General features: G+C 32.1%; 3 protein-coding genes and 1 pseudogene across 4 annotated transcripts in view; 3 read left to right on the forward strand and 1 right to left on the reverse strand.

The window, feature by feature from the left end:
• Positions 1–200: 200 nt before the first annotated feature.
• LOC125825038 (uncharacterized) overlaps positions 201–26,614 on the reverse strand; it is a 32,970-nt gene continuing 6,556 nt past the window's right edge. Inside the window, exons 2-4 of one of the 2 annotated variants that reach the window (XM_049504388.1) lie at positions 1,307–1,387; positions 773–946; positions 201–521 (exon numbers count right to left, since the gene is read on the reverse strand). In XM_049504388.1, the coding sequence (XP_049360345.1) occupies positions 336–521; positions 773–946; positions 1,307–1,372 (426 nt within the window). In that variant the 5' untranslated portion in view covers positions 1,373–1,387 and the 3' untranslated portion in view covers positions 201–335. Of the gene's footprint in view, positions 522–772; positions 947–1,306; positions 1,488–26,614 lie in introns of those variants that run through there. The other variant, XM_049504387.1, reaches the window with a different exon arrangement.
• LOC125825032 (geraniol 8-hydroxylase-like) lies at positions 3,862–5,439 on the forward strand. The gene is made up of 2 exons (XM_049504382.1): positions 3,862–4,752; positions 4,822–5,439. Exons 1-2 carry the CDS (start codon positions 3,862–3,864, stop codon positions 5,437–5,439), a joined length of 1,509 nt encoding a protein of 502 aa, XP_049360339.1.
• Positions 6,599–13,230, forward strand: LOC125825036 (geraniol 8-hydroxylase-like; annotated as a pseudogene).
• Positions 22,963–25,803, forward strand: LOC125824955 (geraniol 8-hydroxylase-like). The gene is made up of 3 exons (XM_049504305.1): positions 22,963–23,881; positions 24,422–24,442; positions 25,228–25,803. Exons 1-3 carry the CDS (start codon positions 23,000–23,002, stop codon positions 25,801–25,803), a joined length of 1,479 nt encoding a protein of 492 aa, XP_049360262.1. The 5' UTR covers positions 22,963–22,999.

The following is a 26,614-nucleotide window of genomic DNA, read 5'->3' on the forward strand; positions in this document are numbered from 1 at the left end:
GTTGGTGGAATATTATATCCATGAAGAATATTCAGATAATTCTCCAAGATTTTTGCACCAAGCACAGCTAAGAAGAATTGACAAGTGAAATGGAAATGAGTTGGGTTCAAGTATTTGGAACATACATTTTTTTGAGTTGTATAATAGAATCAATCGATAATGATGTAAAAGATACAACACTATGATAAAACATAGTATTGTGTCTGCAGTACAAAGGAAATCTTTTTAACATTATTATAGAAATTTACATGCAACTGTGTTTGAATTTTTACATACACAATACCATCACGTTTCTTTGGCATAGCAATAGTACCTTGACAAAGCTGAGCAATCCATCAACAAATCCCAGATTCCTCCAACAATTTAAGCAGACTATGTTCAGGTGCACTCATTGATGGAAGAATAACCCGATTCTTGGGAGGTCTAGGTATTGTTCGAGTTGCCATAGAGTCGGTAGCTCTTCCTTCAGGCCTTCTAATTCGCCGCACAGAAGACCCTCGCTCCTTCCATATTCTTCCCTCCTGTAAGTCAAGAATTGTACAAATTCCAGTTAGCAGTCCTAACAAGTAAAATGAAGGAGCCGGGAATATTCAAAAATACGAATATTAAGTTTTCGACCTATAAATTCCAAAAAATAAAGAGTGTTGAAATCATTAACTTTAAATCTTGAATCCACCTCTAGAGATGAGTATTTACACATACTTGATAGAACATATTCACATGACTACAGAGGACAACTTCAGAGACATATAGGGTGAGTTGAAGACCTTACATTTAGTACTGAAGGTTCTGGAAAGGGACATTGAATTGGTCGATCAATCTCAAGAGGCTCAGATGGGTGTTTAACTGGCTTGAACTCAACTGCAAATTCAACACCATGAGGCGTCCCAGAGGAAGCCCTGTCTATAGTAGCCTCTGAATTTGGGGGAAACACTTCCCTTTCATCCTGCAATGAAATTACATCATAAAATTTCTATAACTAAATCTCCGCGGCGCGCTTAGGAAACAAGTCCTAAATGGCTTTCTAACAGAGAAATTTTCAGTTGAGAGCGATACTCATATTAATGCTATGTTTTCTAATCATACGTTAAATAACTTAACAACTAAATACCAATATGACGAGTTTAATTATCATGTCAATTCATGGTGGAATAGAAGAATCAGAACAAACTTTTATTAGATGTAATCAGACCAAAAGTAAGACTAGGCGCTACAAAAGATTTCGTAAATTAGCACAATATAGAGACTGAAAACAAAAACAAAAACGCCAAGAATCAGTCAACCAGAAGACAATTTATTTACATACAAGTGCACTTTGAGTTCGACGATGGCCAACTCTGCTCACAGAAAATCTTGAAAAAATGCCCACCATATTTGCCTCTTGATCACTTTCTTGACTCTTGATCTTCTTCTTTTTTCACATGTAAAGTTCAACTAAATTCATCAATACTTTTAATACAAAACAAAAATTTGTATGTACAAATTTGTAATCCGGAAAAGAAAGAAAAAACAGGCACGTAACAAGTTAGCTTGGCTAGTCAGGTTTTGTGTGGATTCGGTGAGTCAATAATACTACTTAATTTTGGGAGTTAAAAAAATGAATAAGTGGGTGTTTAGATTGGCTTAAAAGTTGGTTAAATCTAATTTTAAGTCAGTTTTTGATTTCTGAAAGTGTTTGATAAATATAAAAAATAATTTAAAATAAGTCAAAAATGACTTAAAATAAGTTGAAAAATATTTGACAAGGTAAAAATTACATAGAATAAGTTTAAAATGACTTAAAATAAGTGAAAAAAATAAAAAGTAGGTTTTTCCCTATTTTTTATTTTTTGACAAAGTCATTTGAGTTGACTTATTATTTTTAACTTAAAAACTATTTTTTTAAGTCAATTCAAACGGACTCTAAGTACAAAGTGTTGGTTAAAGAATCATTAATAATTTCTCTTTTCGTTTTACTTTATATAGCATTGTTTAATTAGACATTAAGTTCAAACCTAAAAATTGTCATATTGTTTTAAAACAAATTAAAATGAGGAAAACGACAGGTAGAAAGAAAGACGGTGGAACTTAGATGAGGTGTCATGTGTTGTTTTAGTTTAAGTGGGTACACTTGTCTCTGTTAGATACGCAATCTTTATTATTTCTTTCATTCTTGTCTCTCTTTGCTCATCTGGGTCCCTTTAGTTTCTGTGCCAGCAACCGTCTCTTCTATAGTTTTTTTTTGTTTTTTTAAAATGTAACGGAGAACGGTCGAAATTATCCCTCAATTTTTATTTAACGGTTAGTTTTATCCTTTGTTATATTACGTGATTGTCAATAATTTTACCATCCATAATATCCTTCAATTGGATGCAGGGGCGGCTCTAATAAATTGGTGGCCTAAAGTCAAATTTAAATGGAGGCCTTAAATTTGAATATATTTTTTTATGAAGTTTATTATAGCTAATTATTTAATCTTTCTTGAGACATAGTACTAATAATTTATCAAACTTCAATTACTTCTTTGCTCTTTTATGAAAAGTCTATATTTTTTACAAATAATACTCAATATTTTTTTAAAAATAAATATGTTATATGTATAACATATATATATTTTTTTAAATGAGGCCCCTCAAATTTTGGGGCCTAAGGCGGTTGCTTTTTTTTCAAAGGTGAAGAGCCGCCACTGATTGGATGGAAAACCATCTTCCTCCTTTGCATCATGATGATGGGTTTGATTACTTTTTTGCTCCTTTGGATTTAGCTACAGCACTTTTTTAGTACTTGATTTGATATCAACTATATATATATATTAATTTACCACTCCTTTGCATCATGATGATGGGTTTGATTACTTTTTTGCTCCTTTGGATTTAGCTACAGCACTTTTTTAGTACTTGATTTGATATCAACTATATATATATATTAATTTACCACTAATTGGGGTTCATAGCACTTCCTCATTTTAAAGAAGAGGTGAATTTATTGGGCTATAACAATTTATTATATTAAAGGTGTTTAAAATATGTTATTTCATTATTTCGTATATCTTTTTATTTGTATATGATTTTTTTTTTTGACTACCACGTGGCGATGCCACTGTTCATAGATAACAAATTTAGTGCCCTATAATTTTCAGAGCGAAAGAAAGAAGAAAAAAAAAGGAGAAAAGGAGAGGAGAGGGGAGGATGGCGCCGTCGTGGTGGTACTTTTCTATATTTTTTAAATATGTAAATTTTATTTCAAAAATTAAAAAATTTATATTTGAAATCAAACCAAACATTAGTTAGTGTGGTTTGACAGTCGTACTCTTAATCAAGCCAAACAGATTGAAATAGACAGATTAAACATTTTTGTTCTGGTCCATATTAAACAAATTATTGAGACCTTTTTTATAGTTCAAAATAATTGAATTATTTAAAGTCTGAGAATTGTTGAGACATTTTTTTATATTTACCCTTCATTTAATGAGCTTCTTATCTACTTTACATTTTTTAAGAGAAAAGTTTAAAAATAATCACAAGAATAATAATGAAAAATAGTCTTTAAATATTTTTCATAAAAAAATATGACATACTCTTACAATTCACTTAATATGAATTTGAGAAAATATTTACGGTCCATATAATCTCCTAACTAATAGAGTAGAAAAGTTGCATAAGTTGGGTGTACCTAAAATTATTGAGCTAAACTAAGTACTTAGCATAGAAGAAAAATTACTAGTCTATTACTAGGAATTAATGCGAATTAACAAGTAACAAACCAAAATAATCCAGCTAAATGAACGAAAATAAATACTTCCTAGTGGGGAACTAGGGAGCCTTTTTTAATCACCATACAAGTCAAATCAATGTTCGGCTGCGAAAAATTGAAGAGAAAATAATGGAACTTCCCATCCTTGTCTTCTCCATCTCACTAATTTTCTGTTGTTTCTTCATCACACTGTTAATTCACAATACTAAATCCACCAGGAAGCTACCACCTGGTCCTCCTGGCCTCCCGATAATCGGCTCACTCCTCCAACTCGGCTCAAAACCCAACCATTCACTAGCCAAGCTAGCCAAAATCCACGGCCCTCTCATGACTCTGAAACTCGGCTCGATCACCACCGTTATAGCCTCCTCCTCCGAAACAGCCAAAGAAATCCTCCAAACACACGACAAAACATTCTCGGCTCGCACAATTCCCGATGCGGTCTCTTCCCAACCGAATCGGGAAGCCACATTGTCATGGATCCCGCCCGACAACACGTGGAGGAACAAGAGAAGAATATGTAATATGCAAATGTTCAATAACCAAAGGCTTGATTTACTTCAAGAACTACGTCACCAAAAGGCGGAACAACTAGTGAGCCATGTAAGAAGCCAGTGTGAGAGTGGCTCGGCTGTTGATATAGGACGCGTGGCGTTCACGACCACCTTGAATTTAATATCGAACATGATTTTTTCGATCGATATGGTGGATCCGGAATTTAAAAAGGCTCATGAGTTTAAGGAATTGGTATGGACGATTATGGAGGATGCCGGGGTACCGAATCTGTCTGATTATTTTCCGATGCTAAAGTGGTTAGATTTGCAAGGAGTCCGGAGGCGTATAAGGCCAGCGTATTTAAGGTTGCATGAAATATTTGAACAACTTATTGAGAAGAGAGTAGAAGGTAGAGGGTCTGGTCAGACGATGAAGAGAGACGGAGATTTTATGGATGTACTACTTGATTATTGTAAAGATGAAGGTTCTGGATTTGATCGCAAAACTATCAAGCCGATTATCCTTGTAAGTGTTTTTTCTTAGATTAAATTTGTGTTTTTTTGGCTTTGACTTATATTTGTGTGCCATTGACAGGATTTATTTATTGCTGGAAGTGACACATCGGCCCTAACAATAGAATGGGCAATAGCAGAACTTCTTCGAAAACCTGAAGAACTCAACAAAGTACGACAAGAAATTATCCAACAAATAGGAACAAAAAGGGCAGTTAAAGAATCAGACATGGACAAACTCCCATACCTTCAAGCAGTTGTAAAAGAAACCATGAGACTTCATCCAGCAGCTCCATTACTCTTACCTCATAAAGCCCAACACGACGTACAAGTGTTGGGCTTTACCGTGCCTAAGGACAGTCAAGTTTTAGTGAATGCTTGGGTCATTGGAAGAGATCCCAAGACATGGGAAAGGCCACTAGAGTTTCTGCCTCTAAGATTCATGGAATCTAGTCTGGATTATAAAGGTGGAGATTTTGAGTTTATACCGTTTGGCGCGGGTAGGAGAATATGTCCAGGAATGCCGCTGGCTATAAGAATGGTGAATTTGATATTGGCTTCTATTATTCAACCATTTAATTGGAAGTTAGCAGATGGAATGACACCGGAGAAATTGGACATGGAAGAACAGTTTGGAGTTACTTTAAGGAAGGCTATTCCTCTTGTTGCAATACCTAGTATCACTACATCAAACAATTAATTAATATCAATAGTTTAATTACCGCTAAATATGTATTTTTAGCGGCAATTAACACTCTTCGTCTATGTCCTTAAAGCCTTTAGTGACATTGATTCTAATGACGCTCAACTAATATCGGTAAAAACTTTAGCACTCTTTATTAATGTCTATATTTATTGCCGCTAAAAGTTATTTTTATGGTAGTGTATGAAATAAAACAAGGTTATACTGTATATTTTAAAGTCTTTGTTTATCTTAATGGCTTTATCCCTTTCTGAGCATGTATGAGATTCTTAACGTGCCCTTTTACGTAATGAATGCCCTTTTGATTCTCAAAAGTTACAACTAGTTTGATTTTTGGATCAATTTTTGTTATAAGATCGGATATTCTAGGTGTTGGTGAATGGTGACTAACATAAGTGATATCTTACTTTGTGGTTGTGCAGATATAATCCATTATTATTAAGTTGATCTCAAGTTTAACTTTTTGGAGTTTAAAAAGAATTGATATATATGAAAAAAAAAATTCTTTAATATTTTTACTTTAGCGGGAAGTAAGAGTAGTCAAAGCCTCAAAATAGATATCAGATATTAGGTTGTAAACTAACCAAGAAGACAAACTTTTTTTGAAAAAAATGTTTCCCCCCCAAGCCTTTTGAATTTTTTGACCTGATTAATTCAATTTTTTGTTGCATAAAGTTTATTTAATGAGAAACCATACACTCCCTTCCAAAATAAATTTCATTCTTTAATTTTCTATATTTCACTTATAATTCTGGATCTAAATTTGATTTCATAAGTAAAAGATATCAAATTTGCTGTATTTAAAGTTTTAAACCATAGAAATCCAACAAGTCTTGAAATATGTGAGAGATTACTGACATTATCTAACATTTCAAAATAATCTTTGTGGATAGATTGTAGAAAGTTGTCGACACAATATGGCAGATGAGCCACTTCGTGTTATATTAACTCACTTGCAACATGACACTAGTGGTACGTAGGTAGCACTGTATAGTCGATCCATTTTTCGGTTGGATTAGATTCCTTTTTTCGAGATAGGCTCAAGCTTATCCCTAAATAGATCCAAACACATGTATATCTAAGTAAGCTCTACCTACACAAGTCCTATTTTTGTAATCTATTAACTTTAGACTGGACAAGAATTGAAGAGAAAATAATGGAACTTCCCATCCTTGTCTTTTTCATCTCACTAATTTTCTTCTGGTTCTTCATTAAACCATATTTCTATTTCAAATCCAGCAAAAAGCTACCACCCGGTCCTACTGGTCTCCCAATAATCGGCTCACTCCTCTAATGAAGTTGGAGCTGTGACTTAGATAAAATAGATTAGTTGATCATTAGTGCTAACATTAGTTAGTTAACACTAGAAGATTCCTAACAGAGTTAGTTAGTTTGTTAGTTAGTTAATGCTTTACAGCTGTCAATAGAATAAGACTAGATGTGTATATAAGGGAGAACTTTAGTGTATTCTCCAAGTAATTCAATTCACTATGTACTGATTTCTCTTCAATGAAGATGCTTCTTTCTGTTCTCTAGTCTCTCTTCATAATACATTGTTATCTGCATTTGCTATTTTGTATCATGGTATCAGAGCATTGCGGCCATTAATATGGTCTAGATTAGGTGCGTAAACAGGAGAAGAGCTGGAGAATCAATGGCAGTCGTGATTGATAATGAATTACCTGAGAAATTAGGTTTCAATCATTCATTGTATTTGAACAATTCAGATACATCTGGAGTAGTTCTAGTCTCTATTCAATTGACAGGATCAAAAAATTATTTTGTATGGAGTCGATCGATGAGAATCGCCATGCTTGGAAGAAACAAGTTGGGGTTGATCGATGGAAAATGCAGAAAAGAGAATTTTGGTCCAAATCTGAAAGATCTTTGGGAACGTTGCAATGCAATAGTGCTCTCATGGATCATGAATTGTGTTTCAAAGGAATTGTTAAGTGGGATCGTGTATTCATCTGATGCTTGTGCAGTATGGAATGATCTTAAAGAGAGATTCGACAAGGCAGATTGTTCAAGGATCTTTCAACTACATAGAGAAATTGTGACTCTATCTCAAGGAACAAGCAACATTTCTGAGTATTTCACAAAATTACGACTATGTTGGGCAGAGTTCGATTTAGCTTCATTTCCCAATTGTAATTGTGAAGGTGCGCGAGGTTTTGTAGAATTCATGAGCAGACAAAAGCTGCTGTAATTTCTTATGGGACTGAATGAAACGTACGAACAGGCTAAAGGTCAAATTTTGATGCTTATCCCAATTCCTTCTGTAAATCAGGCATACTCGATGATGATTGAAAGAGAGAGCCAAAGGAATATGGCTACTGTTACGGGGTCAACTATGAATATGGATATTGTTACTTTTACAACTAAAAGCAACACACAACATCCCAAGTTTAAGAAGAACTGGAATGTCCAATGTGATTACTACAAAAACATGGGTCATGCCAAAGTCGATTGTTATAGCCTCATTGGTTACCCACCAGATTTCAAGTTTAAGAAGAAATTTGGAAATCAGAATGAGCATAATGTACGGGGAGGAGATCAGATGACACAGACTCAGGCTCATTTTGTGAAGAATGATACTGGAAAGATGTACAATGATGAAGGAGGACCTAGTCGAGCTGCTTACAATGAATCCCACAGATATTTACCCAATAATAATCAGAATAGAATAATGTCTGATAGTCACATAGGGGGAGGTCCTTCTGGTACACACTCAGGAGATTGGTACAGAGGACCCGGTCCTTCTAACTATGCTTAAATCAGTACAATCAGATACAACATCACATGGATAATCCACAACATCATTCTCAATTTCAGAGGTTAACTGGCAAGGAGAATATGGGAGAATCTTCAGCTAACATGAGCAATTTCACAGAATCATCCAACATGGGAGGTAATGCCTTCTGTTCACATGCAGGTAATATATCTCATCCTCCTATAGATGCATCTAAAGAGACTTGGATCATAGACACGAGAGCCTCTAATCACAAAGAATATGTTGATAAATGAAGTGAAGATTCATGTTAGTGATAGTAATAGACAGGTTCACTTACCCAATGGTGGTTCAGTAGATGTTTCAAATATTGGTACCTGTGAAGTTATTGATGGACAAACAGTGAGCAATGCTCTCTACATTCCAGATTTTAGATTTAATCTAATGTCTGTTTCCAGCCTAACTAAGGAGTTACAATGTTCAGTCACCTTCTTCCCTAACTTTTGCGTATTCCAGGACCTCTCAAGTGGGAAGGTGTTGGAGATTGGTGAAGAACATGAAGGACTCTATCTGATGCAACATAAAGAACCAGTCCACACTAACAACCAATCCCTTAGAGGGATGATAGATATTAAGAATAAAGTTGACATCTTGTTGTGGCACAGGAGATTGGGTCATGCATCCATTGGAGCTATGAAACAACTGTTTACTCTTGATCACAATGAATGTAAACATGCTCTAGATAGTTGTGAAATCTGTCATCTTGCTAAACAAACTAGAATGCATTTTCCTATTAGTGATTCTAGAGCACCTTGTGTTTTTGATTTACTGTATTTAGATGTTTGGGGACTATTTCATGTACCTACTTTCGATGGGAATAAATTGTTTCTCACAATTGTGGATGATCATTCTCGAATGACTTGGGTCTACTTATTGAAGTTCAAAAGTGATGTTGTCATAATCCTGCGATCTTTTATCCAGTTAGTACTAACTCAGTTTGGTAAAACTATAAAGATTGTGAGGTCAGACAATGGTACAAAATTTGTAAATTCAGAATGTTATTCCTTGTTTCAATCTTATGGAATCATACATCAAAAATCTTGTGTTTATACCCCACAACAAAATGGGGTGGTGGAGAGAAAGCACCGATATATTCTGGAGTTAGCTAGAGCAATTAGATTTCAAGGTTCCATTCCATTGAAATTTTGGGGACACTGGGTATTGGGTGATGTTTATATGACGAACAGATTGCCATCTGTTTTCTTATCAGGGAAGACCCCTTTTGAAGTGTTTCATGGCTGCAAAGGGTCCTTAGATCATTTCAAGACTTTAGATTGTTTGTGCTATGCAAAAATCTTGCCACCAGGGGATAAATTTGCACCAAGAGCAATGTTTGTTGTTCATATGGGATACTCTGAGATCTCTAAGGGCTATGATTTGTCCAACTTGGACACTCATAGTTTCTTTATTTCCAGAGATGTGAGTTTTAAGGAAGAGATTTTTCTTTTTAAAGCTCATGTCCCCTCTCATCCTGTGTTTATAGATTCTTCAACAACTGATGCAACTGATGATTTTCAGCCAGTCATACCACCAGACCCTACAGGTATAACAATTGTTATTCAAACAGCTGAGGTCACCAGACAATCTACTCGACCAAGGAAGCAGCCCTCCTGGATGACTGATTTTGTCACTAATACAGTTGTTGAATCTACTCTTTATCCTCTCTAACAGTCCTTGAGCTATGCTCATTTGTCCTCACAATATCAATCATACATCTATGCATTCTTGAGCCTACATCTTATCAGGAAGCATGTTGTAATCCCCACTGGATCTCAGTAATGCAGGACGAACTACAGGCTCTGGAAGCTAATCATACCTGGGAGTTAGTTCCTTTGCCCCTTGGTAAAGTTCCCATTGGATGCAAATGGGTATATAAGGTGAAATTCAAGGCAAATGGAGATTTGGAAAGGTACAAGGCTAGATTGGTTGCCAAGGGGTACAATCAAAGAGTTGGTTTGGATTATCAGGACACTTTCTCACCAGTTGTGAAGATTGTTACAGTGAGAAGTGTCTTGTCTATTCCTGCTGCTTCAGGCTGGCACATTCACCAGTTGGATGTATACAATGCTTTTTTGCAGGGTGATTTACATGATGAGGTTTACATGTCTCTTCCTGAGGGCTTTTCTAGCCAGGGAGAGAACTCAAGATTGGTTTGTAGGCTAGTAAAGTCCTTGTATGGTCTTAAACAAGCTAGCAGACATTGGAATGTCAAACTCACTGATGCATTAATAGCTTCTGGTTTTGTGCAGAGTGGTTTGGATCACTCATTATTCATCAAAAGACTTCATGGACATATTGTAGTAGTGTTGGTATATGTGGATAACATGTTGGTAGCTGGTAGTGACCTAAGGTTGATTGAGCAAACTAAGGAAAAACTACATGCTAAATTCAAAATCAAAGACCTTGGAACTTTGAGGTATTTTTTGGGGATAAAATTCAGTAGATCATCCAAAGGGATACTAATGAACCAAAGAAAATATGCCCTTGAAATGATAGAAGAATTGGGGTTGACTGGTGCCAAGCCATCATGAACACCTTTAGCTATCAACTTGAAATTAACAACAATTGAGGTAGACAAAGCATCAGGAATAACAGATGATCCTTTCTTAACAGATATAGGATCCTATCAAAGACTAATTGGAAGACTATTATATTTGACATTGACAAAGCCAGACATTGGGTTTGCAGTACAGACATTGAGTCAATTTTTACAAGGGCCAAAGAAGTCACATATGGAAGCTGTTATCAAGGTTGTTAGATATGTAAAAAAAGAGCCTGCAAGGGGTATTCTGTTCAGCAGTAAAAGGGAGAACAAATTAGTAGCATATTGTGATGCAAATTGAGCGTCATGTCCCAACACAAGAAGATCTGTAACAGGGTTCTTGATCAAGTATGGAAGTTCACTAATATCATAGAGGTCAAAGAAACAGACAACTATTTCAAGGAGCTCAGCAGAATCAAAGTACAAAAGTATGGCATCTACAGTTTCAGAATTAGTATGGATCATTGCATTGTTTAAAGAACTTGGAGAGGAACTGGAAATGCCAGTGGATCTTTTCTGTGACAGCAAAACAACTTTGTAAATAATAGCAAATCCAGTATATCATGAGTGGACAAAACATATAGAGATTGATTGTCATTTTATTCGAGAAAAGATACAAAAGGGGCTGATCAGACCATTATACTTGACAACACATGAACAATAGGCAGATATAATGACAAAAGGGTTGATCAGGTCACAACATGAATACTTAGTATCCAAGCTAGGCCTTTTTGAATGTATTCACACCAGGCAGCTTGAGGGGGAGTAATGAAGTTGGAGCTGTGACTTAGATAAAATAGATTAGTTGATCATTAGTGCTAACATTAGTTAGTTAACACTAGAAGATTCCTAACAGAGTTAGTTAGTTTGTTAGTTAGTTAATGATTTACAACTGTCAATAGAATAGGACTAGATGTGTATATAAGGGAGAACTTTAGTGTATTCTCCAAGTAATTCAATTCACTATGTACTGATTTCTCTTCAATGAAGATGCTTCTTTCTGTTCTCTATTCATAATACATTGTTATCTGCATTTGCTATTTTGTATCACCAACTCGGCTCAAGACCAAACCAATCACTAGCCAAAATCCACGGCCCTCTCATGACTTTAAAACTCGGCTCGATCACCACCGTTATAGCCTCCTCTCCCGAAACAGCCAAAGAAATCCTCCAAAAACACGACAAAACATTTTCGCCCCGCACGGTTCCCAATGCGGTCGCCTCCCAACCGAATCATGAAGCCACTATAGCATGGGTTCCACCCGACAACATGTGGAGGAGTAAGAGAAGAATATGTAACACGCAAATGTTCACTAACCAAAAACTCGATTCGCTTCCCACCAAAAGGCGGAACGCCTAGTGAACCATATAAGGAGCCAGTGCAAGAGTGGCTCCGCTGTTGTTATTGGACGGGTCGCGTTCACAACCACGTTGAATTTAATATCGAACACGATTTTTTCAATCGATATGGTGGATCTGGAATTTAAAAAGGCTCATGAGTTTAAGGAATTGGTATGGACGATTATGGAGGAGTCTGGTGTACCGAATTTGTCTGATTATTTTCCGGTACTAAAGTGGTTAGATTTGCAAGGAGTACGGAGGCGTATAAGGCCAGCGTACGTATTTAAGGTTGCACGAGATATTTGAACAACTTATTGAGAAGAGATTAGATGATAGAAAGACTGGCCAGACGATTAAGATAGACGGAGATTTTTTGGATGTACTTCTTGATCAATGTGAAGTTGAAGATTCTGGATTTGATAGGAAAACTATCAAGCTACTTCTATAAAAAATTTAGATAGAACACTAATGTACTGATTTTATTAAGTGACTATGTGTGTTGATATTATATGTCAGGATTTGTTCATTGCGGGAAGTGATACATCAGCCTCAACAACAGAATGGGCAATGACAGAACTTCTTCGAAATCCTGAAGAACTCAACAAATTATTCAACAAATAGGCATAGAAAGACCAGTTAAAGAATCGGACATCAACAAACTCCCATATCTTCAAGCAGTTGTAAAAGAAACAATGAGACTTCATCCAGCAGTTCCATTACTCTTACCGCACAAAGCCCAACACGACATACAAGTGTTGAGCTTCAACGTGCCCAAAAACAGTCAGGTTTTCGTGAATGTTTGGTCAATGGGAAGAGATCCAAAGTACTGGAAAAAGCCACTAGAGTTTCTGCCTGAAAGATTCATCAAATCTAGCGTGGATTATAAAGATAGGGATTTTGAGTTTATTCCGTTTGGTGCAAGGAGGAGGATTTGTCTTGGAATGCCACTTGCGATAAGGATGGTGAATTTGATGTTGGCTTCTATTATTCAACCATTTAATTGGAAGTTACCAAAAGGGATGACACCAGAGAATTTGGATATGGAGGAACAGTTTGGAGTTACCTTGAGGAAGGCTATTCCTCTGTTGCAGTTCCAAATGTGGAAAAAAAGTAAACTCATACTATATATTTAAATTAATTTTACAATTTTAATAATGAGATTCTTATATGTACGTATTGAAATAACATTAAGTTGGAAAAATGAAGAAAATCAATAGCTTGTTTTTGCTTCGAGATCACTGCTTGTGGCGGTGATTTTATTGTTTATGATGAACTTTTAGTTCTTTTTAATCAATAATTTATTACTTCTATGTCCTAATTTATGTCACATTTTTTATTTTTTAAGAGTGAAATAATTTAAGTTTGATCCGAATTTTGTGCGTGAAATTTTGAATTTTTTTTGAAATGAAATCTATATATACTTGTAAGCTACGTAAAAAGTACTATAAGTCACAATAATTGATAATTTAAAATAATTAAGAGATAAATGAAAAATTAACAATCAAAGATATTTTTGTTTGAATTTTGAAATCTGAAAAGTGTCAAATAAATTGAGACGGAGGGAGTATTATTTATTTATTTTGATAAATATCATGTTTTAAAAAATTAAATAATTTTTGTGAGAAAATAATTTTAAGAAACCTGGATCAATTCCTCATGAAGTCTGATTCTTTTTTGAGATTTTCTTGTTTTTTTCTTTTCAATTTTGGATTAAATCTTTTAAAATTTGTATATAAATAACAAACCATTTTTTAAAAAACAAATAAATCGAAGTTTAAATAATTTGAGACGTGGATTTGACGTGAAAATTATGTGGTGCTATGTGGCAACGCATATGTTTAATGCACTTTTTAGTGTGAGGCTGTGCTAAAGTAAGTTTGCGGTCTGACGGTGATTTATTTATTTTCTCTTTATATTTAATATAATTTTATAAATGTGGTACAAGGAGAATAATGTCTATGCATATTTTATTTCTACACCTTGAAAGGTAGAATGAGGTTATTTTCGATAGATCATCGAATCAAGTAAAAAATTTGATTAATCACAATAATTATTAACTTAAAATATATAAATTTTAACAGATATATAAGAAATTTGATTGACTTTTGAATTTCTATCGGTAACACATGACAGAAGAAATGATATATATAATTTGAAAATGACATAAAAGAGCACCATAAATCACAATAATAAATAACTTGAAATATTTGAAAGACATATAAAGATTTGGCTGATACTTGAAATTCTATTTTGTACCTCGTAAATTATAACATAGGGAATAATATATTTATATGAAAATTATATATATAAAATATATTATATATAAATCACAATAATTAATAACGTAAAATATTTAAAAATCATATAAAATTTGAATAACTTTCTATATTTAATTATGTCACATAAATTAAGATTAAGAGAGTAACATATATTAGGTATGTACTGATATCCATGCTTGTCTAGTATATCTCTACTACTAGTTATGGGACCCCGTGCTAGCACGGGGCCCAATATATGTTACTATTTCAGTTTCAATTTATGTGGTACATATGAAGTTTAAAGTTGATAAATTTTTTAGTATGTTTTTATATATTTTAAGTTGCTAATTATTTTTATTTAGAGTATGTTTACGTAAATATATTATAAATCACAATAATTAACAAGTTAATATAAAAAAAAACTTATAAAAAATTCATTGACTTTTGAAATTTCATTTGTATCACATAAATCAGGACAAAGCGAGTAATATATATGAAAATTACATAAAACGTACTATAACTGACAATAATTAGCAACTTAAAATATCTATATATCTATATTTCTCCCAATTTATGTGTATAGATGAAATTTTGAAAGTTAACAAAAACTTTTATATGTTTTCAAATATTTTAAGCTATTAATTATTATGATTTATAATACTTTTTACATAAAAAATTTATTTATATAAAGTATAAAAGAAAAAAATTTAAAAATGGAAACATAAATGTCAGTACGAGTCCAATCTATGTTAATTTCTATGTTTTAATTATTGTAATACCGATTGAATTTGGAGAGCCAACTAAATTTTTTTAAAGAAATTTTTTTATAAATTTTAAGTTGTTAATTATTATAATTTATAATATTTTTATTTATTTTAAAATAATATATGTTTCTCTCTGTCTCAATTACATGACACATATGGAATTTGGAGAGTCAACTAAAATTTTAAAATATGTCAAGTTGTTAATTATTATACCTTATAGTACTATTACGTGATTTTCAAATAAAATATGTAATTTTTTAATTTCAATTTATGTGTCATTGATATAATTACATATATTAAGTAATAAAGAATTAATGTCTAAATTATGTGACACCTATGAATTTTGGAGTGTAAATCAAATTAGTTATATGATTTTAAAAAAATAAAGCGGTTAATTATTACAATTTATAATACTTTATATATATATATATATATATATATATATCTTTATGATATTGATATTAGTATTATAATAAATTAAATTTTATTATTTTTAAATTTATGATCTCAATTGTCAGCCTATGCCACATTATAAAATGCTCCAAAGTAGATATCAGATTTACAAAAATGTCAATGCCAGCTAAAGTAATAAAATAATATCTAAGGGCGTGAACCTATATATATATTTATAAAGCTGAATATAGACAATCTGATGTGACATCTCTCTATGGCCAGTATTTTTATTCATCTTTTTTCTCCTTTTTTCGACATTTTATCTTTGTTTTGTATTTTTTATTTGTATTTAAAAAAAAAAGTATTTATGTCATACCCAATTAATTATGCCCTTTATAACATCCATTACACTAATATAGATTTAAGTAAATGGAAATGGAAGATGAAAAGATAAAAACTATTCATTTTTCATAACTGTTTATAATTATTTAGCCTATAAAATAAAAAAAAATAGTTGAGCATTTGTAACAAATAAGAACAAATTTCTTCACTTTGGCTCTTCTTCTTCTGACGATGATGATGAATATATGGTATCAACTTCTGTCGCTAAGATGTCCATCAAATTTCTAGGTCATGTGACTTTTTTAACAAAAGAGAAAGAGAGAATATCTCATGATTCTTGTGAAGACATTGATGTAAAGAAAGAGATCATGTAACAAAAGTTTCTCTTCAAAATAAAAGACTTTTTGAAAAAATGTTTATTCCTCCTACAAGGAGAGAAAATTCATTGTGGTTGAGAAATTTATACGAAGGTTGATTAGTGTTTCAAAGGGTAAGAAAAATTATTTGGAGAAAAAATCATTCTATTTATGAAATTCGTATCAAATTAGGAGGAGAACAAGCAAAATTTTATTTTGTGATTTGAAAAGAGAGAAAATTATATATTGTTTCTTTCAACCTCATTATTCTTCTAATTTTTTTCTTCTTTTATTTTGTCTTGATTTTTCGTATCTTTAATTAAAGTTTTTTTTTCTTATTTATCTTTAATTAAAGTTTATATATATTTTCTTAAAAAAGAATTTAAAAAGATGATCATATTTAGTTCCTTTCCTCATCAATGCTATTAATCTCATAATTAGTGTTATTTATATTATTTTCTTAATTACTTTTTTTTCTTTCTTTAATTATTTATTTGAAGAAATTAGTTATTATAACTTTATAAGAATTACACATGTATTTTTGCATAATTGATTTGTCATTTTTAAAATTTTTGGATCATTCTTTTTCTTAAAGTTTCTATCTATATGTAATAATAAAGCTAAAATAGAAAATGTGGGGTGACACCTTCTTAGCAATAGATACTTATTTATTCTTATCAATGTTTCTGACATTTTTGTTATTTTTTCCTTAAAATAATTGTTGCCTCGATTTTTAGTTTTAGTTTTATTTTTTAGCATTTTCTAATTTTAAAAGACTGTAAAATTTATAAAATATAAAAAATGATTTATTTAACTCCTATCATCATCAATATTATTATTAATTTCTTTTACTTCTTTCCTTAATCTTCATTTCATCATTAATGTAATTTATATCATTTTCTTAGATATATATATATATATATATTTGTGACATTTCTTAGAAGTTAGGATTACTATTTATTTAATTTCTAAATTTTTTGAATTCTTTTGTCATACTAAATACAACATGTTTTATTATAATTACATTCAATATATTAATCAATATGTTGTACGAATGAAAAGAAAATTATTATTTCACAAAAACAAAGGTTAAAAAATAACTTATTATGATTAAGGAAAGATAAAAATACTATTTCAATATCCATAACCATATTTAATACATTAAAAATTAATTGAAAAGCTGTAAATGGAAAAGGAATCACCATTTAAGAAATCATTATTTTTAATTTTTTGGATCATTTCTTCTTCTAAAAGTTTCTATCCATATGTAACAACTTAAAATAGAAAATGTAGTGACACCATTCTTAGTAATAGACACTTATTTATTCTTACCAATTTTTTCTGACAATTTTGGTTATATTTTTCTTTACATATTTATTGCCTCGATTTTTATTTTTATTTTTAACATTTATTTTTAATTTTAAAAGATCTGAAAATTTATGTTAAAAATTTAAATAATAGAAAAAATGATTTATTTAACTTTTATCATCATCAATACTACTAATTTATTTGACGTTTTTTCTTAATCTTCATCTCATCATTAATGTTATTTATATAATTTTCTTAAATCAATTATTTTTTCTTTTTTAACTCTTTTATTATATATATATATAAAGTTGGATATGTAAATGATGATGTGACATTTCTTTGAAGCTAAGATTATTATTTATCTAATTTCTCAAATTTTTGAGTTCTTTTGTCATACTAAATACAATATGTTTTATTATAATTACATTCAATATAGTAAACAATATGTTCTAGGAATTAAAACAAAATTATCATTTCAGAAAAATAAATGTTAAATTATAATTTTATTATGTTTAAGGAAAGATAAAGATCATTTCAATATCTCATAACCACATTCAATACATTAGAAATTAATTGGATATAACTGTAAATGGAAAATGAATCACCATTTAAGGAAAATAAATGTTTGCAATACCATAATAATTAAGGAGAGAGTAAGATATTATTTTAATATCCTAATTCGGAACTTTTAATCTACTACTCAATTAAAAAGAAATTGCATTTAATAACATTAAAAAGTTATTAGTTTAATATTTTTTCTCATTCTACTAATTCAATCTCCAATGTTTATGCCGGAACGTGGCAATCGATTTGATAATTATGTCGGGATGTGGCAACCGATCCCAATTAATATACCGGAACGTGGTATTCGATCCAATCAACACACCACAATCACAATCACAAGTACATTCTCAATAATCATACAATCAAGAAGTGATTCATGACATATAGTTATTCATCTATCTCATTTACAACAATTGTGATCAACAATGCAACATTCACATACATATATGTACCATAATGAAGCAAGAACAAACATACATCACACAATCATAGATTCACAACAATCACCTACCTCGAAACAAGCTTGAAACCCTAAGAAACTTGATCCTTCCCTTTTCGCATTCGTTTCGCTTGTTCTTGGTCTACAAACAATCATAATAACACGGGAATCAATAAACAATCACTAATTACCCGAATCGTTGACAATTCTATGAACCCTAGATCATATCCATGATCCCAAGCATCAAAATAGGGTTGTTACCATCATAGAATCTAGATCAAAACCCTCCCCCATCGATAATTATCCATTATATAGCGTTCTACGGATCAAAAAATGAATTCGGGGAGTGAAAAACTTACCTTTAGCCTCAAGAATAGTGAAAAATGAGTAGGAGTCTCCTGGGGTTCGAACCTTAGCTCTAAAAATCGAAAAGTGCAAAATAAGGTCGTTTAGGGATTTATTAACCATCTTAAGTCGCGTCGAGCCCGCCACAACGTCCCTCACCCAGCTATAGCGGCCCCGCCAGAGCGACCAAAAGCACCTCCAGCGCGGCTTGCACTAACCAGTGAGCTATTTAAAGAATTCCAAAATCCCCATTTCTCAACACACCTCTAACCCACGACGCTAAATAAAATACCCTTCACGCTAAGATCGATTCCGGGAGTTCTACTCGCCTGAATTCAATTTTGTAAAGTCGTACGGATTTCTTTACGAGTTATCTATCCACCCATGTAATCATAATCATAAATAAATCACCCGACTGTTACCAAATTTTCCTACACCTTAATGACTCCGATTTTGTCCAAATATGAATTAGGTTGGGAAAATCCAAATATTACGGAAAAAAAATTCTGTCCCAAATTTTCCCCGTTGGCATTTCTTCTTTAGAAACTACAAAAATAAGTAAAAAAAAAAAGAGAATCTTAAGTAACCACAAAGAGAAGCAAAAGAGGAAAAAATCACATCATTTTCTAAATTTTTTTTCATAATTTGTCTCATCTAGAATCCAAAAAAATAATATTAAAAATATAATTACAATAGAAAAAGTGATAATTATAAGTATTAGACATGTCAAAACCAAACCATGCAAGGATGTCTAACATTAATATTCTCTAGAAACTACAAAGAGAAAAAAAAAACAAATTAATTTTTCTCAAAAAACCTCATGATTCGTATAATCAAGAATAAAAAAACTAAATATATAATTACAGTAAAAAAAAGTGATAATTATATTATGCATGTCCAAACATTTTACCTCGTAAAATCCAATTATGTAAAACATTCTTTAGTATACATATCTCTCCTGCAAAATAAGATCAAAGAAGACAAAAAATGACCAACCAAAGTAACACAAAATGAAGAATAAGAAAAATGAAATTAAAATAATATCATACATATCTCAAGATAAGTGTTTATAAGTGTCATTTTAAGGAGTTGTAGATATTACTAAATTAATTAAGATTTAAATTTATGTAATTGAAGAGGTATGAATTTGGAAGATGATTTTATAAAATAAAATAATTTAGACAAATTAGAAAAAATGTCAAAAATCCACCAAAAAAATAAATAAGGTCCTTGGTCATTGAGAGGTGTCACATCACTTCTTTCTATATATATATATGATTGTTTAGGGCCTATTTGGAAGGACAACCTGGTAATTGGATTTGGTGTAATTGATGTAATTACATTGTCTTGTCCTGTTTGGAAGGACAGGTAATTACTTGGTCAGCATGTAATTGGTGTAATTGACAGGGGGTAATTACACTCTACAATTCACAGGCAGAGACTGTGAATTGCTGGTAATTACATGGTGTAATTACCACCTGATTACTTTTTCATTTTTTTTAATTTCTATTTTTATTTTTTTTGTTTTAATTTTTTTTACTTCTATTATTTTAATTTCTTTTTATTTTATTTTTCTAAAAATTTGTAAAAGTCTATTTTTTATTTTTTATTATTATATTTCATTTTATTTTGTTCTCAACCTTACTTTACGTGATTTTATGTAATTTTCTCATATTATCTATTTCTTTATGCCATGTTTATTTTCTCATTAGCATAATTTTATTAGTATTCTAATTTTTAAATTAAAATAAAATTTATTGTTAAGTAAGGCTATAGACTTATGTTTTCTTTATTATGAAGAAACAAAAATAAATCATATTTATTGCAATGTTGAAATTTGTTATAAGAGTATTATGTTAAATTTTTTGTTTTAAATTTATTACTTATGTTATATTTTTAGTTTCATTTGTTTTAGTAATATTGAATTTACATTGCACGTCATTTTTTAATTAGATTTGATAGATTATATTTTTGTCAAACATTTAATAATTTATGATATTTTATTTATATATTACTATTCTTTTTATCAAACATGCATTTCACAATATTCGTAGAAACTTCATACTTTTAGTTGTTACGATCAATTCAATTGAAATATATTAATTTGAAAAAATATAAATCAATTATTTTTTCATAATATTAGTTACGGTAAATATGTTTATTAATTAATATATTTTCAAAAAAGACTATATATTGTAAATATTTAATTTAATGTCATTTATAAAATTTCTTATTTGTCTAGTATAAATTTTAAATGATTAAGTTTTATTTTTAAAATTTATTATAATTTTATGATTGCAATTGTGCATCCAAACAGAACACGTGTAATTACACTGCGACATCCAAACATGACATGTGTAATTATATTGTGGCAACCAAACAAGTAGTATAATTACTAGACTGGTAATTACTATCCTAGTAATTACACCAATTTTAATTACTTGGTGGCTTTCCAAACAAACCATTAATTAGACATTAAGTTCAAACCTAAAAATTGTCATATTGTTTTAAAACAAATTAAAATGAGAAAAACGACAAGAAGAAGAAGAAAGAAAGACGGTAGGAACTTAGATGAAATGTCATGTGTTATTTTAGTTTAAGTGGAAACACTTGTCTTCATTATTTCTTTCATACTTGTCTCTCTCTCTCTGCTCATCTGGGTCCCTTTAGTTTCTCTGCCAGCAACCGTCTCTTCTATAGTTTTTTTTTTTTTAATTGTAGCGGAGAACGGTACAAATTATCCCTGAATTTTTGTTTAACGATTAGTTTTATCCTTCGTTATATTAAGTGATTGTCAATAATTTTACCACCCATATCCTTTAGGATGGAAAACCCATGTTTTTTTCTCGTTTGAATTTAGCGGCAACACTTTTTTAGTACTTGATTTGATATCAACTATATATTCATTTACCATTAATTGGGGTTCATAGATAGTGACGGAGCTAGACAAAGGGTGTCCCAAAGTAGCACAACAAAAGTTCTTTTCAAAAAGTAGAACTAGTGAGATTCGAATAGATGAGCACTTCCTCATTCTAAAGAGGTGAAATCATTGGGCTATAACAGTTTATTATGTTAAGGGTGTCTAAAATATATTATTTAATCATTTCGTGTATCATTTTACCTGTATATATGATATTTTTTTTCGACGATTTGAATACCCTGACTACCATGTGGCTACGCTACTGTTCATAGATAACAAATTTAGTGCCCTATAATTTTCAGATCGAAAGAAAGAAGAAAAAAAAGGAGAAAAGAAGGAGAGGAGAGGGGAGGATGGCGCCGTGGTGGTTGTACTTTTTTATATTTATTAAATATGTAAATTTTATTTCAAAAATTAAAGAATTTATATCTGAAATCAAACTAAGCATTAGTTAGTGATTTGACAGTTGTACACCAAATCATAAACATTTTTGTTCAAACCTATGAACAATTTTATTTGGCAATAACAAAAGTACTCCCTCTAGTCCATATCAAACAAATTATTGAGACAGTTCAAAATAGTTGAATTATTTAAAGTCTATTAGAATTGTTGAGACATTTTTTTTTATATTTACCCTTCATTTAATGAGCTTCTTATCTACTTATATTTTTTAGGTGAAAAGTTTAAGAATAATCACAAGAATAATAATGGAAAATAGTCTTTAATTTGTGTTTTTAAATATTTTTCATAAAAAATATGGCATACTTTTACAATTCACTTAATATGAATTTGAGAAAATATTTACGGTCCATATAATCTCCTAATTAATAGAGTAGAAAAGTTGCCTAAGTTGGGTACACCTAAAGTAATTGAGCTAAACTAAGTAGCATAGAAGAAAAATTACTAGTCTATTACTAGGAATTAATGTGAATTAACAAGTAACAAACCAGAATAATCCTATTGATATTTAAAATTCTTATTTGTATCAAGTAAATTATAACATAGGAAATAATATATATAAAATGTACTTGAATTAAATTTTTTTCAAAGGGATAAGCTTGCGGAGAAGAAAGCTCAATCCTCATGCCTCTCCCAAAGAAAAAAAACAAAAGAGAGCATACCCCCAACACACATATACTTAAAAGAGACAAGGGGAGCCTTTTTTTTCTTCTATCTAATTGTAAGTGAAGAGAAATGGAATTTCCCATCCTTGTCTTCTTCATCTCACTATTTTTCACTTGGCTCTTCATCAAACTAACTAAATCCACGAAGAAGCTGCTACCACCTGGTCCTACTGGCCTTCCAATAATCGGCTCACTCCTCCAACTCGGCTCAAAACCCAACCAATCACTAGCCGAGCTAGCCAAAATCCACGGCCCTCTCATGACTCTAAAACTCGGCTCGATCACCACCGTTATAGCTTCCTCCCCCGAAACAGCCAAAGAAATCCTCCAAAAACATGACAAAACGTTATCGGCCCGCGCGGTTCCCGATGCAGTCACATCCCAACCTAATCCAGAAGCCACGTTGGCATGGGTTCAGTCCGACAACATGTGGAGGAACAAAAGAAGAATATTGAACACGCAAATGTTCACTAATCAAAAACTCGATTCGCTACAAGAGCTACGCCACAAAAAAGCTGAACAACTCGTGTGTCATATACGAAAACTATGTGAAAATGGCTCCTCCGTGGATATAGGACGCGTGGCGTTTGCGACCATGCTGAATTTAGTGTCGCGCACTATTTTCTCGATTGATTTGGTAGATCCGGAATCTGACATGGCTCAAGAGTTTAAGGATTTGGTTTGGACAATCAATGAATATGCTGGTAAGCCTAATTTGTCTGATTATTTTCCGGTTCTAAAGTGGTTAGATTTGCAAGGGGTGAGGCGTCATGTAAGACCAGCGTACATAAGGTTGCATCAGATATTTGATCAACTTATTGAGAAGAGATTAGGTGATAGAGCGTCTACTCGGAAGATGAAGGTAGCTGGAGATTTTTTGGATGTACTACTTGATCAATGTGAAGATAAAGGGTCCGGATTTGATCGCAAAACTATCAAGCCAATTATCGTCGTAAGTGTTTGTTACAGATAATTAAAATTCCTTATAAGAAGATTCATTTATTTAAATTACATATTGTAGATCATGTAGTTTAACCTGTAATAGTAGATTAAGTATCATAAGACACATAATTTTTACCATGGTACGGTCAATTGACCTAATTGATAACTGTTAAATTAGGTCTTAGGCCTAACTCACACCCCAAAAGCTAGCTCAAAGGGAGGAGGATTGTCCAAGCCTTATAAGGAGTCCACCCATTTCATTAACCACCGATGTGGGACTTTTGTCATTCTTTAACAATAACATATCACTTGTGTCCCACAAATTCTCCTCCTAGATAAAATACTCAGACCCCTAGGCTACATTGTGAATGTTGATTAAGTTAGAAGGAATGAACTTCTATTTATAGAATCCTGAACCTTTTTCTACAAGAAAAAAAGATTAGTCAAATATAAAGACTTTATGTTTTCCTTTTAAGAAAATGAAAATCTATTTAGGATAAGAAACTCAGATAGATACCCAACACTTACTACATCTGTGTGCTATTGACAGGATTTATTCGTTGCTGGAAGTGATACTGTTAAATTAGGTCTTAGGCCTAACTCACACCCCAAAAGCTAGCTCAAAGGGAGGAGGATTGCCCAAGCCTTATAAGGAGTCCACCCATCTCATTAACCACCGATGTGGGACTTTTGTCATTCTTTAACACCCCACCTCACGCCCAGTGCTTAGCATCTGGTGCGTGGGCATTTTGATTTTGGGGGTCCCAACATCGGGTGAGACGGGCCCTGCTCTGATACCATGTTAAATTAGGTCTTAGGCCTAACTCACACCCCAAAAGCTAGCTCAAAGGGAGGAGGATTGCCCAAGCCTTATAAGGAGTCCACCCATCTCATTAACCACCGATGTGGGACTTTTGTCATTCTTTAACACCCCACCTCACGCCCAGTGCTTAGCATCTGGTGCGTGGGCATTTTGATTTTGGGGGTCCCAACATCGGGTGAGACGGGCCCTGCTCTGATACCATGTTAAATTAGGTCTTATTTTCATCAGGCTCCACCATGTCATCAACCACAATGTTTGGGTATTGGGTCAAAACATCAAGGATGGTAAGCATATTCTGCAAACACTTTTTCCACACATTTATAGGCATGTGTCCACTGAGACCTGGATTAATATCAAACTGGGCAGACACAACACCAAACAGAATTTCAAGCTTCTGTGCTGGTGTTAAAGAATGACAAAAGTCCCACATCGGTGGTTAATGAGATGGGTGGACTCCTTATAAGGCTTGGGCAATCCTCCTCCCTTTGAGCTAGCTTTTGGGGTGTGAGTTAGGCCTAAGACCTAATTTAACAGATACATCGGCCATAACAACAGAATGGGCAATGGCAGAACTTCTCCGAAAACCTGAAGAACTCAACAAAGTACGACAAGAAATTATCCAACAAATAGGCACAGAAAGGGCAGTTAAAGAATCAGACATGGACAAACTCCCATACCTTCAAGCAGTCGTAAAAGAAACCATGAGACTTCATCCAGCAGGTCCATTACTCTTACCTCATAAAGCCCCACACGATGTAGAAGTGTTGAGCTTTACCGTGCCTAAGGACAGTCAGATTTTCGTGAATGCTTGGGCTATTGGAAGAGACCCCAAGTATTGGGAAAAGCCACTAGAGTTTCTGCCTCTAAGATTCATGGAATCTAGTGTGGATTACAAAGGAAGAGACTTTGAGTATATACCGTTTGGCGCAGGGAGGAGGATTTGTCCAGGAATGCCGTTGGCTATAAGAATGGTGAATTTGATGTTGGCTTCTATTATTCAACCATTTAATTGGAAGTTACCAAAAGGGATGACACCAGAGAATTTGGATATGGAGGAACAGTTTGGAGTTACCTTAAAGAAGGCTATTCCTCTTGTTGCAATTCCTTGAATGAAAGAAAATAAGGTTATATTTTAAGTCTTTATGTTTTATGAGTTTCGCTAGAAGTATATTTATGTTATTATGTAAGAAGTAATAAATTTTAATGCACTACAAGCTCATGTATCAACATTTTTATGGCTACTCATTAGTTAGGAAGGGGGTGTGATTTGCTTAATTTTGTAGAAGATTTTTTTATTGTTAACTTGCTTCAGTTTTTCTAAAATGAGAAAAATAAGAGTATTGTCTGAAAATTTTATCAGGATCTTTTGGGGCCAGAATGACTCTGGATCTGACTTGTTGTTGGGCTTAATCAGGGATATTTTCGGTGAAACCTAGGTAATTAATCATTTTTTTTAAAGAGGAAATTTCAAATTTTCAATTTGCTATTTAGAATGAATATACCTCATTGCGCTTCATATATATCTTTGTCATTACACAAATGACTCATATATACTATATTTTCGGCTAACAAGTGTGAAACAATTGATTTTGAATTTATTATTTAGACTTTTCCATTAAAATAGAATTCATATTAGGGTATAATTTTTACCCTTCTTGAAAAGTTCATGGTAATTTTGATCCCTTCATTTTAATTTTATTTTTTTAATTTGACTTAACATGAAATTTAAGTAAATAAAGAAGATTTTTGAATTTATTGTTTTAATTAATTAAGGATATGTAGAATGTTACAATATTTTTAAATTTTGTAGTCTTAAATATGTTAGAAAAATGAAATTTAAAAATTATCAAAAAGAAAAGAAATATTTGTTTTTGAAACCAATTTATAGTTAATTAGGTAATCGTTTTCAAGCCAGAAAAT

This window comes from Solanum verrucosum, unplaced genomic scaffold (genome assembly GCF_900185275.1).
Source record: "Solanum verrucosum unplaced genomic scaffold, falcon-dt-bn FXZP01000086.1, whole genome shotgun sequence".
Classification (NCBI taxonomy): Eukaryota; Viridiplantae; Streptophyta; class Magnoliopsida; order Solanales; family Solanaceae; genus Solanum; species Solanum verrucosum.